The sequence below is a fragment of the Corvus cornix genome, chromosome 5 (genome assembly GCF_000738735.6).
Source record: "Corvus cornix cornix isolate S_Up_H32 chromosome 5, ASM73873v5, whole genome shotgun sequence".
Lineage (NCBI taxonomy): Eukaryota > Metazoa > Chordata > Aves > Passeriformes > Corvidae > Corvus > Corvus cornix.
The window spans coordinates 34465637-34479049 of record NC_046335.1 but is presented as its reverse complement, the minus strand read 5'-3'; the positions used below and the strand labels follow the sequence as shown (position 1 = coordinate 34479049).

General features: G+C 45.9%; 1 protein-coding gene across 6 annotated transcripts in view; it reads right to left on the bottom strand.

The window, feature by feature from the left end:
* SUSD6 (sushi domain containing 6) overlaps positions 1-13413 on the bottom strand; it is a 93182-nt gene continuing 79769 nt past the window's right edge. For all 6 annotated transcript variants that reach the window (XM_039552022.1, XM_039552020.1, XM_039552021.1 and 3 more), the window contains 4 exons: positions 7549-7746; positions 5039-5177; positions 3496-3917; positions 1-2489 (listed from right to left, as the gene is read on the bottom strand). In XM_039552022.1, the coding sequence (XP_039407956.1) occupies positions 2464-2489; positions 3496-3917; positions 5039-5177; positions 7549-7746 (785 nt within the window). In that variant the 3' untranslated portion in view covers positions 1-2463. The remainder of the gene's footprint in view (positions 2490-3495; positions 3918-5038; positions 5178-7548; positions 7747-13413) is intronic.

Genomic DNA, 13413 nt, shown 5'->3' with positions numbered 1-13413 from the left:
CTCCCTTTTTGTAGAGCTTGCTTCCTTTTCTTCCCCACCCAAATTGAATTTTCTCTCCCATGCTAGCAGCTGCTTGTTTTACAACAGCAGAGAGGAAGCCAGGCCACAGAGGATGTGTTTTCTGCTGGCGATGCACGTGCTTGTCCAGAGCAAGGTCAGGCTTTGGGATCAGCTTCCACCTTCTCCCACCAACCCGGCACTAGCACTGCCCCTTACAGGAAGGCAACACGTTCCCAACTTCTATACCTTGAATTGCTGAGGGTCAGTTTGAGCAGACAGGACCTTAAATGCATAAAAAGCAACTCCTGCTCCAAGCTGGTTAGGCAGCAGGAAAGAAGTCACACAGACTTTCCTCCACACTCCCTTACCACTACACTTGCTCAACCCCTCCATCACCCCTGACAAGCCAACGGAGGAGAATTTACTCAAGCTTAGACCATTTCCAACAGTCAAAAAGCTAAACACATCATTCCCATGCTTATTTTTTAAAATTCCAAGAGCAGATGTGGAAACAGCATTTGTCCTCTACAGTGCTTGAAGCTGGACACCACAGCCCACTGTAAAATGACACAGGATTTTCACCATCCAAACTGAACAAAAAATACCTAAACCATCCAAATGGGATTTATCAAATTCTTGTGTTAATGCAAGATAATGTGAGCAAGGATGGAAGGATGTTTAAAACACTGTATTTTTAAATTAACATCTCTCTACAACAAGGATAGGGAAAAAAGGATTCTTCCATCCACAAGCACACACTGTTTCCATGTGTCCTTGGATTTAACAGCTATTCAGGAAAAAGAATAGCAGATACATAGCTGGATACTGGCCAATCCCCATTTCAAAGAACTGGAGCTAAGCCACAGTGATTTTATATGTAAAGATGTTGTATCACTTTTGTCAAGTGCTGTAATATTTTTTACTGTAGCAATGAGGATGAGGATGGTGAGGATTGTAAATCAAAAGCAAAGTAGCAAAAATAGCATCCCTGTTTACATTACCACGTGATGTGTAAGGCCATGACATTTTGCTCCTTCAACTCAAAAATTTAGCAGCTTCTCACAGGGCAAACACTTCCCTGGTTATTTCAAGACAGTTATGACAAGGTACATGCATCTAAGAAGCCAACTCTTCGTGCTGAAACCAATCCCATGGAACAGTGTCCAGACCTCAGTGAGGAACCTTACAACCACCACAGCACTTGGATTGGACACCTACCCCAGACAGATGTGACTTCCTGCAGATATGGAGTCCCAACACGGACAGTCTGCCCTGCTGTAGATAACTGTGGCAGGCAGAGGTACACATATTTCTGAATTTTCTCTTCCCTACTACCAGAACTGAAAACAATCCTCGAAACTTCAGCAAGTTTTGAGGCTGAGCTGTGGTGTTCTCTAGCACTGCTGTCAGTGTACTCAACCTTCCCTCACAGCAACAGGCTGGCACTGTGTTTAGGAGAAGCTTTACAAATGCTGCTTACCCCCAGCCACAAGGGAGGAGCCCTTCTCTCTGGGCCCATTGGAGCCCACCAGGTTAAAACAGCAGACCCTTTGCTGTATAAAGCTAGGAAGACACACCAGCCTCTGAGATGGCAGCTACCCAGGATCCAAGTACCTACTGTGGCTGGAAAAGGAATTTGAGATTGCACCAATGGCACTAGGAATTCACTATTTTTTTGTCTTGATATTTTCAAACACCTGAACCTCTTCCAGTGGGCTGCACTGGTACAGGAAGAAGGAGGAGAGAAAGTGATTTTCAGGAATGGACTCCTGCAGGGGTGGGGCAGAGGGCATTCCTACATGTTGGACTTCTCAGCCTTCAGTGCTTAAGCAATTCTCAGTGAACTGTTTGTGCACCGCTAAGCTGTCACACAGCCCACCTCATGTGAGGCTCTTCTAGACACCACAAGCTGCCCCTCAACTGCGATCCCTCCCAAGCCCAGTTTCAGTCCCAGTGAGGCGTTTTGTCCTGCCCTATCACAAAGAGGATGCTGGAAGAAGAGCCTATATAACATATATATGTATATTTAAACTGTGTCTGCACCCAGCGAGCAAGCGGGTTTAGCCCCTGCTCTCTGGGCAGCAGAAGGGCTAGAAAGGCTGATAAGCTGCAACAAGCCGGTGTGAGGAGGAGAAAGGCACAAGAAAAGAGCAGCTCTTCAGAGACTGCTGTCAAACATCTGGCTGGGGAAGGGGAGAGGAGAGCTCAAATCCACTCTGTTCCTTGAGCCCCTGATGCTGATGGAATGGGGAAGCCAGCGCTGCACCAACTCCACTGGTGCGTCCAGGAGGCAACCTGGCGACATCCTTTGGATCTTCAGCTGAGGGCATCTCTTCTTGGAGGTATCCAGGGTACAGCTTGCGAGGATGGGGAAGACTGCACAGAGTGCTTCTGTCCCAAAGGCAGGGAGAGGGGAGGAGGAAGAAATCCAAGATGGAGAAGACTGGACAAACACAGCAGACCTCATGCTTCCTTCAATAAGGGAATATCTGAATAGTGGAGAGAAAAAAAGGAAAAGTAGTCAAATTTCTGCAGTTCAACACACACCAGAGAAATTACTATTGAAAGCAAGACAGGCTCGCACTTCCATAACATAACAATGCAGTGGTCTCCCTCTCATCACATCCCAGCAGAAAGGAACTCTGGAGGACTCTGCTCCAACCTGCCCCTGCGAGTGGCACCATCACCAGCTCCAGCCTTGAAAAACTCCCAAGGACAGAGACTCCATCACCACTCTGGTGTCTATCTGGTCCTCCATGACCCTCCTAGCACAAAATATTTCTTAATACCGTGGAAAGTGCGAGTTCTGCCCTGAGCTATCTACAAGCCAGTTACATTTCTTGCCTAAGACACAGCAGACCCTGCAGAAGCAACCTTAAGCTACACCTTCACATCAGCTCTGGCATTGCAAAGCCACTCCTTCAGGACAGCACAGAAGTGAGGAATAAAAGATGCTTTGACTGTTCAACAGACTTGCCCCTCTGCCCTCTACAGTACGTTCAAGCACATCCCTCTTAAGTCTTCTTGCAGGCTATGGCTGCAGCACTGAATGCTCTGTGGCAGGAAGCTGCTGACTAAAATAGTCTAAAAATGAAGCAGCCCAGACATCACAAAGGGTTTGTATTCCAAGCATGTCCTCCCGCTCCCACCAACTCAGCTTCCACAAACATAGTTACTTTACTGCTCTTGCCCTATGATGCTGGAGACTGGATTTCTCTGAAAATCCTTTGCTAAAACAAGAGTAAGCAGTAGGCAATCTTGCTCAAACTGCCCTAGGCTCCCAGTCTGAGAACACTGAATTCTTCAGAAGAAAGTATTAAATACTTCTTACATGTTTAAGAGGTGAAACATGCTATGGAGACTGGATCTTTTCAAAAGCTGGTCTAGTGGCAGACACACATAGGGGCATCCCTTGCCGTTTTCATCCCAGATAGTCAACTGCAGAACGTACTCCTAAAAGGGTATCATTTAGTGCTCCTTGCACAAGTCACTTACCATCTGTGTATTCCTCAGAGGAAGTGAGTGATAAAAGGCTCTGTATGTCACTGCTTTCTGAATCTTGGACCTCTTTGTGTACAGGTCTACTGCTAGCCATGCCAGCTACCCAGGAAGAGGTAGCAGCCTGATGCACAAGAACAGTTTCAGAGCGCTGGGAACCACTGGCTTCACACAGTCCAGAATGTCCAGGGGCTTCATCTTCTCTTTCAAAGCTATTGTGGGCCCCTTGGTCCGGCTGCTGCATCTCTCTGGGTCCATTCTGTCCAGCTCCCTCTGACAGCACGATCTGCACTCGGGAGTCCGAGGGTGGAATGCAATTCCCTGTGCTGCCATACACTGCTTCTTCGTAGGATGGCAAGGCCACTTGGACACCATCCACCATAATAGAGACCTGATCTCCAGACACACCTTGGTCTCGCCTCAAAAAAAAGAAAGAAAGAGGGGGAGAAAAAAAAATAAATCAAGTTGAGTATTTATTTTATTATATATATTACCAACAACTCCAGTAACCTCCCATAGCAGAACTCTAATTCTCACCATCAAGGGAGAACAGACAGAAACTTGAACGGTGGTTTAACAAGGTCAGGCAAGCAGTCTTGCAGCCCTACTGTGAATTGCCATTAAACATGAGCAGGGGCTGTAATTCATGGCACCCGATGGATTTAGCAGCAAGATCTGAAAAGCTTACAGTGCTTCCCCCCCACTAACCTCCACAGCTAAATCTGACAAAGATCATGACTCAGTTCTGTGCTCTTAGCAAGGAGCACTGTTGAGTCCAGCCTGGTGCACTGCTACATTCCACAACACTCAGCACTGTCTGTTCCACTGCCTCTGCTGCTGGCCAGATAGCCCCTGGCAGGGTGGGGAAGACAGCTTGGCACAGCATGAATCACCTGGCCTCATAAGGCCCGAGAGTAAATTTTTCTTTTCTAGTAGTTTGGGCCTTTTCAGAAGAGGGCAGACTCCAGGGCCCCACCTCTCAACCTCCCCACTGTTGGAGTGTCTGCCTCAGCTGGCAGCAGTGTTCTGGCTAGGTCCCTCCTCTCACCCACAAAGCCAGGCCACAAGGGTTCTCCTCCTGCAGCAGAGAAGGATGGCAGACTTGCACATGTATCTAAAGAGCAGTACTGCCTAAATTCAGGTCCACAGGACCCCACAGTCTGGGGAAGATGCACATATATACACCCAGACACAGACTTCAGTAGCTATCCAAGGCTAGAAGAGGCAGGAAATTGATCTATAGCCAGGCTAGTAAGGACCGTAATTTCTTCTGTTCAAAGCCAAGGCAAAAGCACAAGGAAGTCACTCCTTGGGTAGCACATAAGAATGGGGACTGCACGTGGGCATCACAGAACACCATTTCAGAAAAATGCTGGATCAGTAGCATGGGGCAGAGATGGCACTGAGGCGATGAAGAGAGGAACAGAGAAGCAAGGAACTAAGTTGCTCCAAAACAAAGGTCTAACCCAACTACCTGAATGGGTTCCTACTGCAAAGAAACAGTGTGCCTCAAGCCCCTCCAAAGCCCAGCTACACTTACCTGCTGTGATGGAACGACTTCAGCTTCGGCTGCAGCAGAACAAACAGCACAACTAACAGCAGAATCAGGGCAACGGAGCTCGCTGTGGAGGCTACTATGGACAGCGTGGGCACTCCAATTGTTGGAGGGGAGTCCTTTTCTACGAAACCAAGGGGAACACAAGGTAAAATGATCCACTCCCTTAAGTAACTGCCACAGAGAAGGAAAAACGTTCACACTGCTCCTCAGGACTTACACCTGGGGGTGTGTGTAAGGAACCCGAGTTTCCCACACAGTCAAGGCACACCACCTATCTCAGCTCGCAGCTGAAGCTGACACCTCTCCATCAGCTGTAAAGGGAACCTAACATGAAACAGGCACATACAAGGGTCCTTTGGAAAAACACAGAGCAAACAGAAAAGCAGTGCAAGCAGGCCATGGGAACTGACAGATGGTGGTAAGGGTCATGTTACATACACATCTGCCTGAGCAAAAGCTAGACAATGTCCTGATATCACCAGCAAGGCTAATAATTATCTAGCACAATAAGCAGCATATTTTAGGCCAAACAATAGAAAAAGTTCCAAAAAACATTTTTTCTCAGCTGAGATGATCACTCTTTTTAAGCCTACAGCCTGAAATCTATGCCCAAAACAGGTATTTAAGATGGAAACCTAGTTTGCAATTTTCTGCATCATCTCTTGGGGTCAAACCTACTGGTTTAGTTGTTTTGAATTTGTTTCTTTGAAATCTTTTAGAAGTAGCTTGATGTCTCCCCAGGAAAAAAAAAAAAAAAAAACCAACAGTGACTGGCAGATTTTTCTCTGTGACAAATAGGGTTGAGTAAGGATTTTAACTTTCAGCATTTCTCAGGGCACTAACAGGAACAAGGGTAGGCAAATAGAGATGCTCCATTTTCAGCATCAGTACATGATGCTCTCAAACTGCTCACTATCCAGGATGCACTCCAGAACATTTACCATCTCATACACCAAAAATATGTCACTAACTCATACAATAAACTGCCAAAAGGCTATGGGGATGACAGGCTCAGAGCTGCACAAAACATGTGATAACTGCTAGGGACTTAATTTATCCTATATGGAGCAGGTAGGATCTTACCCCTACCAATCATTTTAAGACCTACTGCCTTCCTTGAGTCTCCCACCTCCTTCTCCTTCTTTTAGCCCTGTGAAAGAGACCCACTAGTTAAGACTCAGCTATCTCTGACCCTGAACAGTTGATTCAAAGCTTGTCTTGTGAAAGCAATAGCTTTTTCATTGGGTCAGACTTTTGAAACACCATATTTTTGATAATGCCACTGATCTTCAAGATGCTAAAGAAATCTGAGGGATTTCTGCTCATCACAACACAATCTTTCAGCTAGACCAAGTGCCACCATGCAGGAACGCCATTCAGGGAATACTATGTGTAATAGCACAGCTTTGTTCTCCAGCCTGTGTGCAGCAAGGGGAAGGGGGATCACTGTGGAAAGGAAGCTTATGCTGAATTTGAAAAGCCTCTTCAGGATCTATTTGCTGCCAGGTAAATTCCCAGATCCTTCCTCATAAATCATAGGAAGGGGCTATTGGAATGGCAGAGACACTGAAAAGACAGTGTCTTTGGGACAGGACAGGATGTTCCAGAGGTCACAGGTATGCAGTGAACTTCATAAAGAGCTTGATGAAGGTACTTTTTTTTTTTTTTTCTGTTTCCTTCCAGTTAAGCCGACACATTTTGCTTTATATATTATGAGACTTAATTCCAAAGTGTACATCCTGCTGGCTCAGGATGACTTGAGTAGTAAGATTCTATCAACAAGCCCACCTGGAAGAGGGGAGGGAGTTCTCCCTTTATCCAATATACCCACTGTTAAAACCAGAAGAGTAGTAGGCAAACTAAGAGCTGTATGATGAACACTTTCCTGCAAACCTTTTCACTTCCCTGCTTTGATGGAGGAATTCCTGTTCAGCTGGGAGAGACACAAAGCAAAAGCTGTCCACTTCTATTTGGAGAGAAGCAGAAATCATTTGTCAGCAATGTCCTTTCCTGCCAGTACAGTGAAAAGCAGCACCATCAAGCTTTTTGACACAGGAAGCCAACAGTTACTTAACCTGTTTGCAAGGAAGACTGATTCTACACACATGCACACACATGTGGACAGACTCACTGAGGGAGATGTACTGTCAAACCCATCAAGGAAAACCAGACAGCAGGGAAAATGCTTCCATTAGTGTTTCCCCCATTCCTGGGATGAGAGCCTCAAGGTAAGAGGCTCCACGTAAGTAAGAAGTTGCCTACTTTATACTCCTTTCCATGGCTTTTCTCCTTGTATTAGGGACTAAGTCTGCATCTGATGGGCTGCTACTGAAGAGACATTTTTAAGAAAGAGTCATGATTGTGAGCTGCATTTATGAAATTGCTGGAGCAATGAGAGACAGCCATATGGACTTCCCCAGCATCACACTAAGTGTTTAAAGATAATCTGAAAAGTCAAAACAAGGGCAATTCTAGAGTCAGGGAGTGCTCACCTGGGCTGAGCCTGCAGCTGACTTCCATGGCTGGGTTCCATTCTCCATTCTTGCAGGTCAAGTATTTATAATCTCCTTTGAGCATGTAGCCTTCAACACACAGATACTCTATGACACTGCCTGAAGTCAGAGGGTTGTTGCAAGGGCTAGGGTGGCATTTATAGCCTCCATTCTCAGGTTGTGGTGGCTGGGGACAATCTGGTAAAAGAGAAAGCAGCATGAAGGACATCTCAGAGGAAGACACCTGTTACACAATATATATGACACACAGGCAGACTTCCACCAACAAACACCCACTAAATTAAGAAACTACTAAAACCGAGAAGAAAGGCTGTTAACACAATGGTAGAAAGCACCTCTGATAAGTTTCTGTGATTGCTAAATACTGCTAATTATCCCAGTAGTACAGTCCAGCTGGCAGGCACCAAACTGGTGATATTTTTGAACAGTGACGCAACAGAGATTCCACATGAGAGAGACCCAGGAAATCCTTAGTGCTATCTTTTCCCCATAGCTATTTCATTAGAGACTGCGGTGAAGCTAACAACCAGGCTTTCCTATTAGTCTGGCAGGGGAAGAGCACAAGACCTACTGAAACAAATGAGGAATGCAAAACCCCCTCTATACTATGGGTACGCAGTGTCAAGGTGCAGACCTGCCCCATCATAAGGCACCCTAGAAGCCTGTAAAAGCACACAGATTTTCACTATTTTACATAGATATGCCACCAACAAGATGGTGCTTTATCAAAGCAACAGAGCTTTGCTGCAGTAGGAGGAATTTCTTTACTGAAAGGGTGGTCAGGTGTTGGAACAGGCTGCACAGGGAAGTGGTGAAGTCACCATCCCTGGCAGTGTTCAGGAAACAACTGGACATGGCACTTAGTGCTATGGTTTAGTTACATGGTGGTGTTCTGTGGGATATGCCCAGCCACTGCCCTGGAGGGATGTCTGCTGAGATAAGACATTTCGCAATCACCCAGCAGGACTCCCTGGAAAGGTGACTACTTTTGAGTCATGGTGAGGAAAAGTAGACCCACAATCCTTTGGGAGACCCTATGCAGATCGTTCTGTAACCCATTGGTCTATTCCAGACCCTCTGTAATCCATTGGTCCCCTTGCTGATCCCCTGTATCCCTATAAAAGAAGACCAGTTCGCCTCTGTGGGGAGGAGAGCTCTCGTCCCTGGCCTTCCCTTCGCCAGAGGGAACCCACAATAAAGCTACCTTCGTGCGGAACCAGCCATACGGGTCCTCTCGTCTCTCTCTCTGGTCTGGTTTGGCCTAGAGGCTGCCCTGCAGAGCTGAGCTGGAATCACGAGCTGGTAATCACTAAAGAGCTGACAGCTTCTGCAAGGGCTCCTCTGCCAGCAGCTGAGAGGAAGACACCGAACCTCGGGCAGGTGATTCCTTTCGGGACCATCTCCCCGGACCGGTCACCTCTTCCTGGGTCACAGCCTCGGACCCCACCACCAGCTCTAATAGTGTTCTGTCAAAGGTTGGACTTGATCACCTCAAGAGGACGTCTCCTAAGACCAGTATTCTAGTCTACTTTTATAAAGGAATTCAGTATATTATGAAAACATTTCTAAAAAACCCCTCTGTTTACCTATAGGAACTCTGGAGTGCTGAAGGTGCTTCACATTCCTTTTTGCACCTCCATTACCCTGACTAGTGGGTATAGGCATAGCATATGCCAGAACTTTTCTTGCAGAATTTTCAACAGCCATTCAAATAAAAATAGCAAACTAAAATTGAGGAAACTGCACTGAAAACAGGATATTTGTCTTGCTCAGAACTTCCTCTCTTCTGGCTGGTCACAATGACCCTGCAGAACAGCCCCAATAACTTCCGCTGACAACATGTATCTGCCTGGCTGAAAGATGGAGAAATCCAGATTTTTCCCTTAAAATTCACATCAGCTTCCCAGAGTTCATAAAAGAAAATACATCATAGATCCCTCTTGAGATATTTTGGGGCATGGAAAATCAGTCAACCCACCCAGGGTGTTCCATCAGAGCATGGTGACCCAGGCCTGTCCTTAAAACCCCAGAGCACACATTGTCATGTTCTACCTCTAAGTGACCCATTTACTGTGGGACAAACAGCAACAAACAGCTGGGCAAAGTTCAAGTAATTGGATTTTGAGCAAGATTTAAGAAGCAAAAGAAAACTTGAGATTCGTTCACTGTGGAAAAATTTGCCATGCTGCCTTAGTGCAAGCGACCGTTGAACCTAATCACATGTGAGAATGCAGCACAGGTAGTGCTTGTAAATACCAATAAACCCTGACATGAAGTGCTGACTGAAGCCAAAAATGCTCTGGTATGAGTTCTGCCAGCTTTATAACTGCAATTCAATTTACTTCTTCAGAAAAGGTTAACAGGGGTCTAAGCAGCAGCTTCTCAAGAAGACTTTGTTCTTGAGGGGATTTATTCTTAAATAAGCTTCAGAGAAGCCACTGTCCTGTGCCTCTGAGTTTTAACTGTTACCTCTTCCATGTTTTTTATCTTTTCTTTCTGCAATAATTTTGTAACCAGTGTTTTAATCCTGCACCTTGTGAGTCTAAACCTCCTTTCACTGTGAGCCTGTGCAGCATCTCAGGGCAGCTGGGATCAGCCAAAGCAACAGATTAATGGCACATTTCATATTCAAGCACACAGACAAATGCCCTGGTTCATCTGCAGTCCAGGAGAGGTTTTTTTGCTAAATTGCAAGGACCCATTTGAGCACCAGAGATATTTTTAGCGCTTAACACGTACCTCTCTCTAGGCACTGGTGGAGTTGCCAAAACTCGAGAGCAGACAGGACAACTTCCCTACACCTTTTCATACCACAACAAGTACCTGGAATTACTTGGGAGTCATGCACAACATCGTTCTGCTGATTGCAGCAAAGAGCTCAGTCCCACAGTTCCCTTTCCTCCTGAGCTATGCCCATGTGTAAGCCTGGCCACTGCACTAGGAGCCCTTTTGCACACAGAAGCAGCTCACTTTTGGTTCCCCTTCTGTCATAAAGTGCCACCTACACTGATGAGATTTCTCGGTTATGTACAAAAATCAGCCAGCCAACAAGAAACAGGCGCTCATTTACATTGGAATAGCGCTCTCAAAGGCTTGGAAATACCACCACATCAAGCACCTGCAGAACCCTGACTCGGCCTTTTCAGGCAAGGTCTTCAGGAGATGCACAGCCATGCAACTGCAAACTGGATTCCTCCTCACCTCCACAGACCACTTGGCACAGGAAAGGACAGAAGCAGCTGATAAGTGTGTTCAGGCAGTTGTGCCTGACTTGCCCTATTCACAGGGAAGAGATTGCAGAATTAGCCACCTCCCCTTCCCTCTACCCCCAACCTTCATTTGTCATCACAGCATCCAGGAGTGCACAACTATTTTAAAATGTCACCTTCACTGTGATGGAAGAACACTGCCTGTGTGCTGGGAAATAGATAAAAAAGGTCTGGATCACGCAGCCAGAACATCAACACTGTCCACCCTCAACAAGATTAAGCTGATCCTGGACTGTCCTTTGCAAGGCAACCTCAGGGGAACAAAGCATCTCAGAGCCTGCAGCTTTGGGGAGGTCTGCTAGACAGTGTTGGTGGCATTGAAAATTGCTGAAGGCAAGGCTTGGGTGGCTAAGATGATGGACTGGTGGTACCTGAAAAACTGAGAAAGTCAAATACCTCTGGCTCCCTCCTGGACTGGCTCCCTCTCCCTGGCATCTCTGACAGAATGCAGCACCTCTGCAAACCAGGGCCCAGTCGAGCATAACAGAGGCATCCAGAATGCCTGGGACAGACAATGCAGTGACCTATTCCCTAAGCTTTCACTGCCCTGAGCTTTCAGTTTCTTCAACTGCCTCCACGTGTGCACTCTAAACTGGGGCTAATCGAAGAAAAAGCCCAAGTCTGATTCTGCACAACCCTTTATGTCCCCAGCAGCAAAGCTTACGTCCTGAGTTTGCAGCACTGGTATATTCACAGCAATACAAAACCACGCAGAGCATCCCACTTACTGCTGTCCACAGAATAAACCACTGACACTTCAGGGGTGAAAAAAGGTGTGCACCAACTGCTACCAGAATGCACACCCAGAGCAGCCCACTCCTGGCTGTGGTTAGCAGCCAGAAGGTGCAGGTGGATGGGAAGAGCTGCCTGTGTGAACACTCCAGAGCATGGCTGTGGAAGGATAGTTCAGTACTGGGAACAGAAAGATACATGCAGGAATTTCATCAACTCCATTCCTGAAACACATGTTTTTGGAAGTATCCCAGGGCTTGTGAGACATCTTAAAACAAATGTTCATGCCAGGCAGGGAAGAGTAAGAGAGCCAAGTTACAGAAGTTACCAACTTCCTAGGGGGTTACTGACATTCTAGGCTTGCAAAGCTGTTGCCAGGATCTTGATTCATCAAGCTTTGAGGATGCACAGAAATAGCTTTTAAGCATTTCTCCACTGTGTGCAAAGGGAGCAAATACTCCCAAAGGCCCTGTTTCTAGGAGGTACTGAAGTTTATGACATCTCCTGAGAGTGCTGGTTCTCTGCCAGCATACACTGCTGGAAAACAGGAAGGGAACATCACTGAACTCTATTCAGAGGTAAAGAAATTGTCATTTCCAGATTGACAAGCAGAAATTAAGTTAGGCACTGGAGCTTCAGCAAATGCCATTCCAAACCACTAGGTATTTAATATACAGACAATTTTTTAATATACAAATGAAAAAAAATACTAAGCCAGCATGTACTTCCACCCAGCTTCCCACCAAATCACCTGTAAGCACCATATTTTTCTGTGTTTTGGTCACTTGAAAAAATACTGTCCTCCTTCAAGGAGAGTTAACTGCTCTGATGTTCTTTGAATAGCTGTTGCCAGCTTGACAATAATCACCACAACACTAGGGAACCTCTTTTTTGTTGCAGTAACAGTGACATCACATTGCACCTTCACCAGCTCCCTTTCCCAAGGCTCTGCTTCAAGTAGCAAGCCACACTTGCTTCCTCTTCCAGCAGATTCACAGACAACTGTGAGGAGCTGGAATCCAGCTTCTTTTAGAGACAGTAAGAGATGTCAGCTGGCCAAGTTGATTACACTAATCACCAAAGGATGAAATGGTTCTTCCATGTCCTGGCTGAACTGAAGCTGAGCAGTGGTCCTCAACGCCAACCTGATGCAGAACTAAAAGTATTTCCAGCATAATGTAACAGACACAAACCCGAGCCACGGTCATATACAATGCCACAGATGGAAGCACGTGGTCTGTTGTGTGCTGACACAAAAGTGAGGGGTTTAAGTGCTCAGAACATAAACGACAGGAGCACAGTTGATTCTTGATCACTGAGAGTGAAATTCACAGATAAGCAGAAGATTTACAAAGCTCAAGCAGGATGAGCCTGTTATGGCAAGGACGAAGAACAATACACTCCACTTACACATACAAAGAAAGATTAAATCATACTTCAATCTGACTGGATAATTGCCACAGAATTATAAAAGCTCCCCAGTATTAACCTTCTTTGCACAGGCACACCACCACACAGAAGTCCAAGACCTCGCTACAGTCTTATTTGTTTGGCACTGTCTCTTTTATTTTTTTCAACTAGTAAGATTCGTGGACTCTACAAAGGATCTTACACCCCTCCTTTCTGCACCAAGCACCTGAACTGTTTTTCAGTCACTAACATGTTTTACTGGCTAGTCTGACTACACAGAGATGAAAACCCAATCCTCCTTAACAAAATGCATTCTTATGAGAAAAACAAACAAAACCCAAACAAACAACTAAACAAAAAAACCCCCCAACCAACCAAGCAAGCATAAACCCCCTTCAAATCATGATCTGCCAGAGTGCCTAACTGTAAGTTT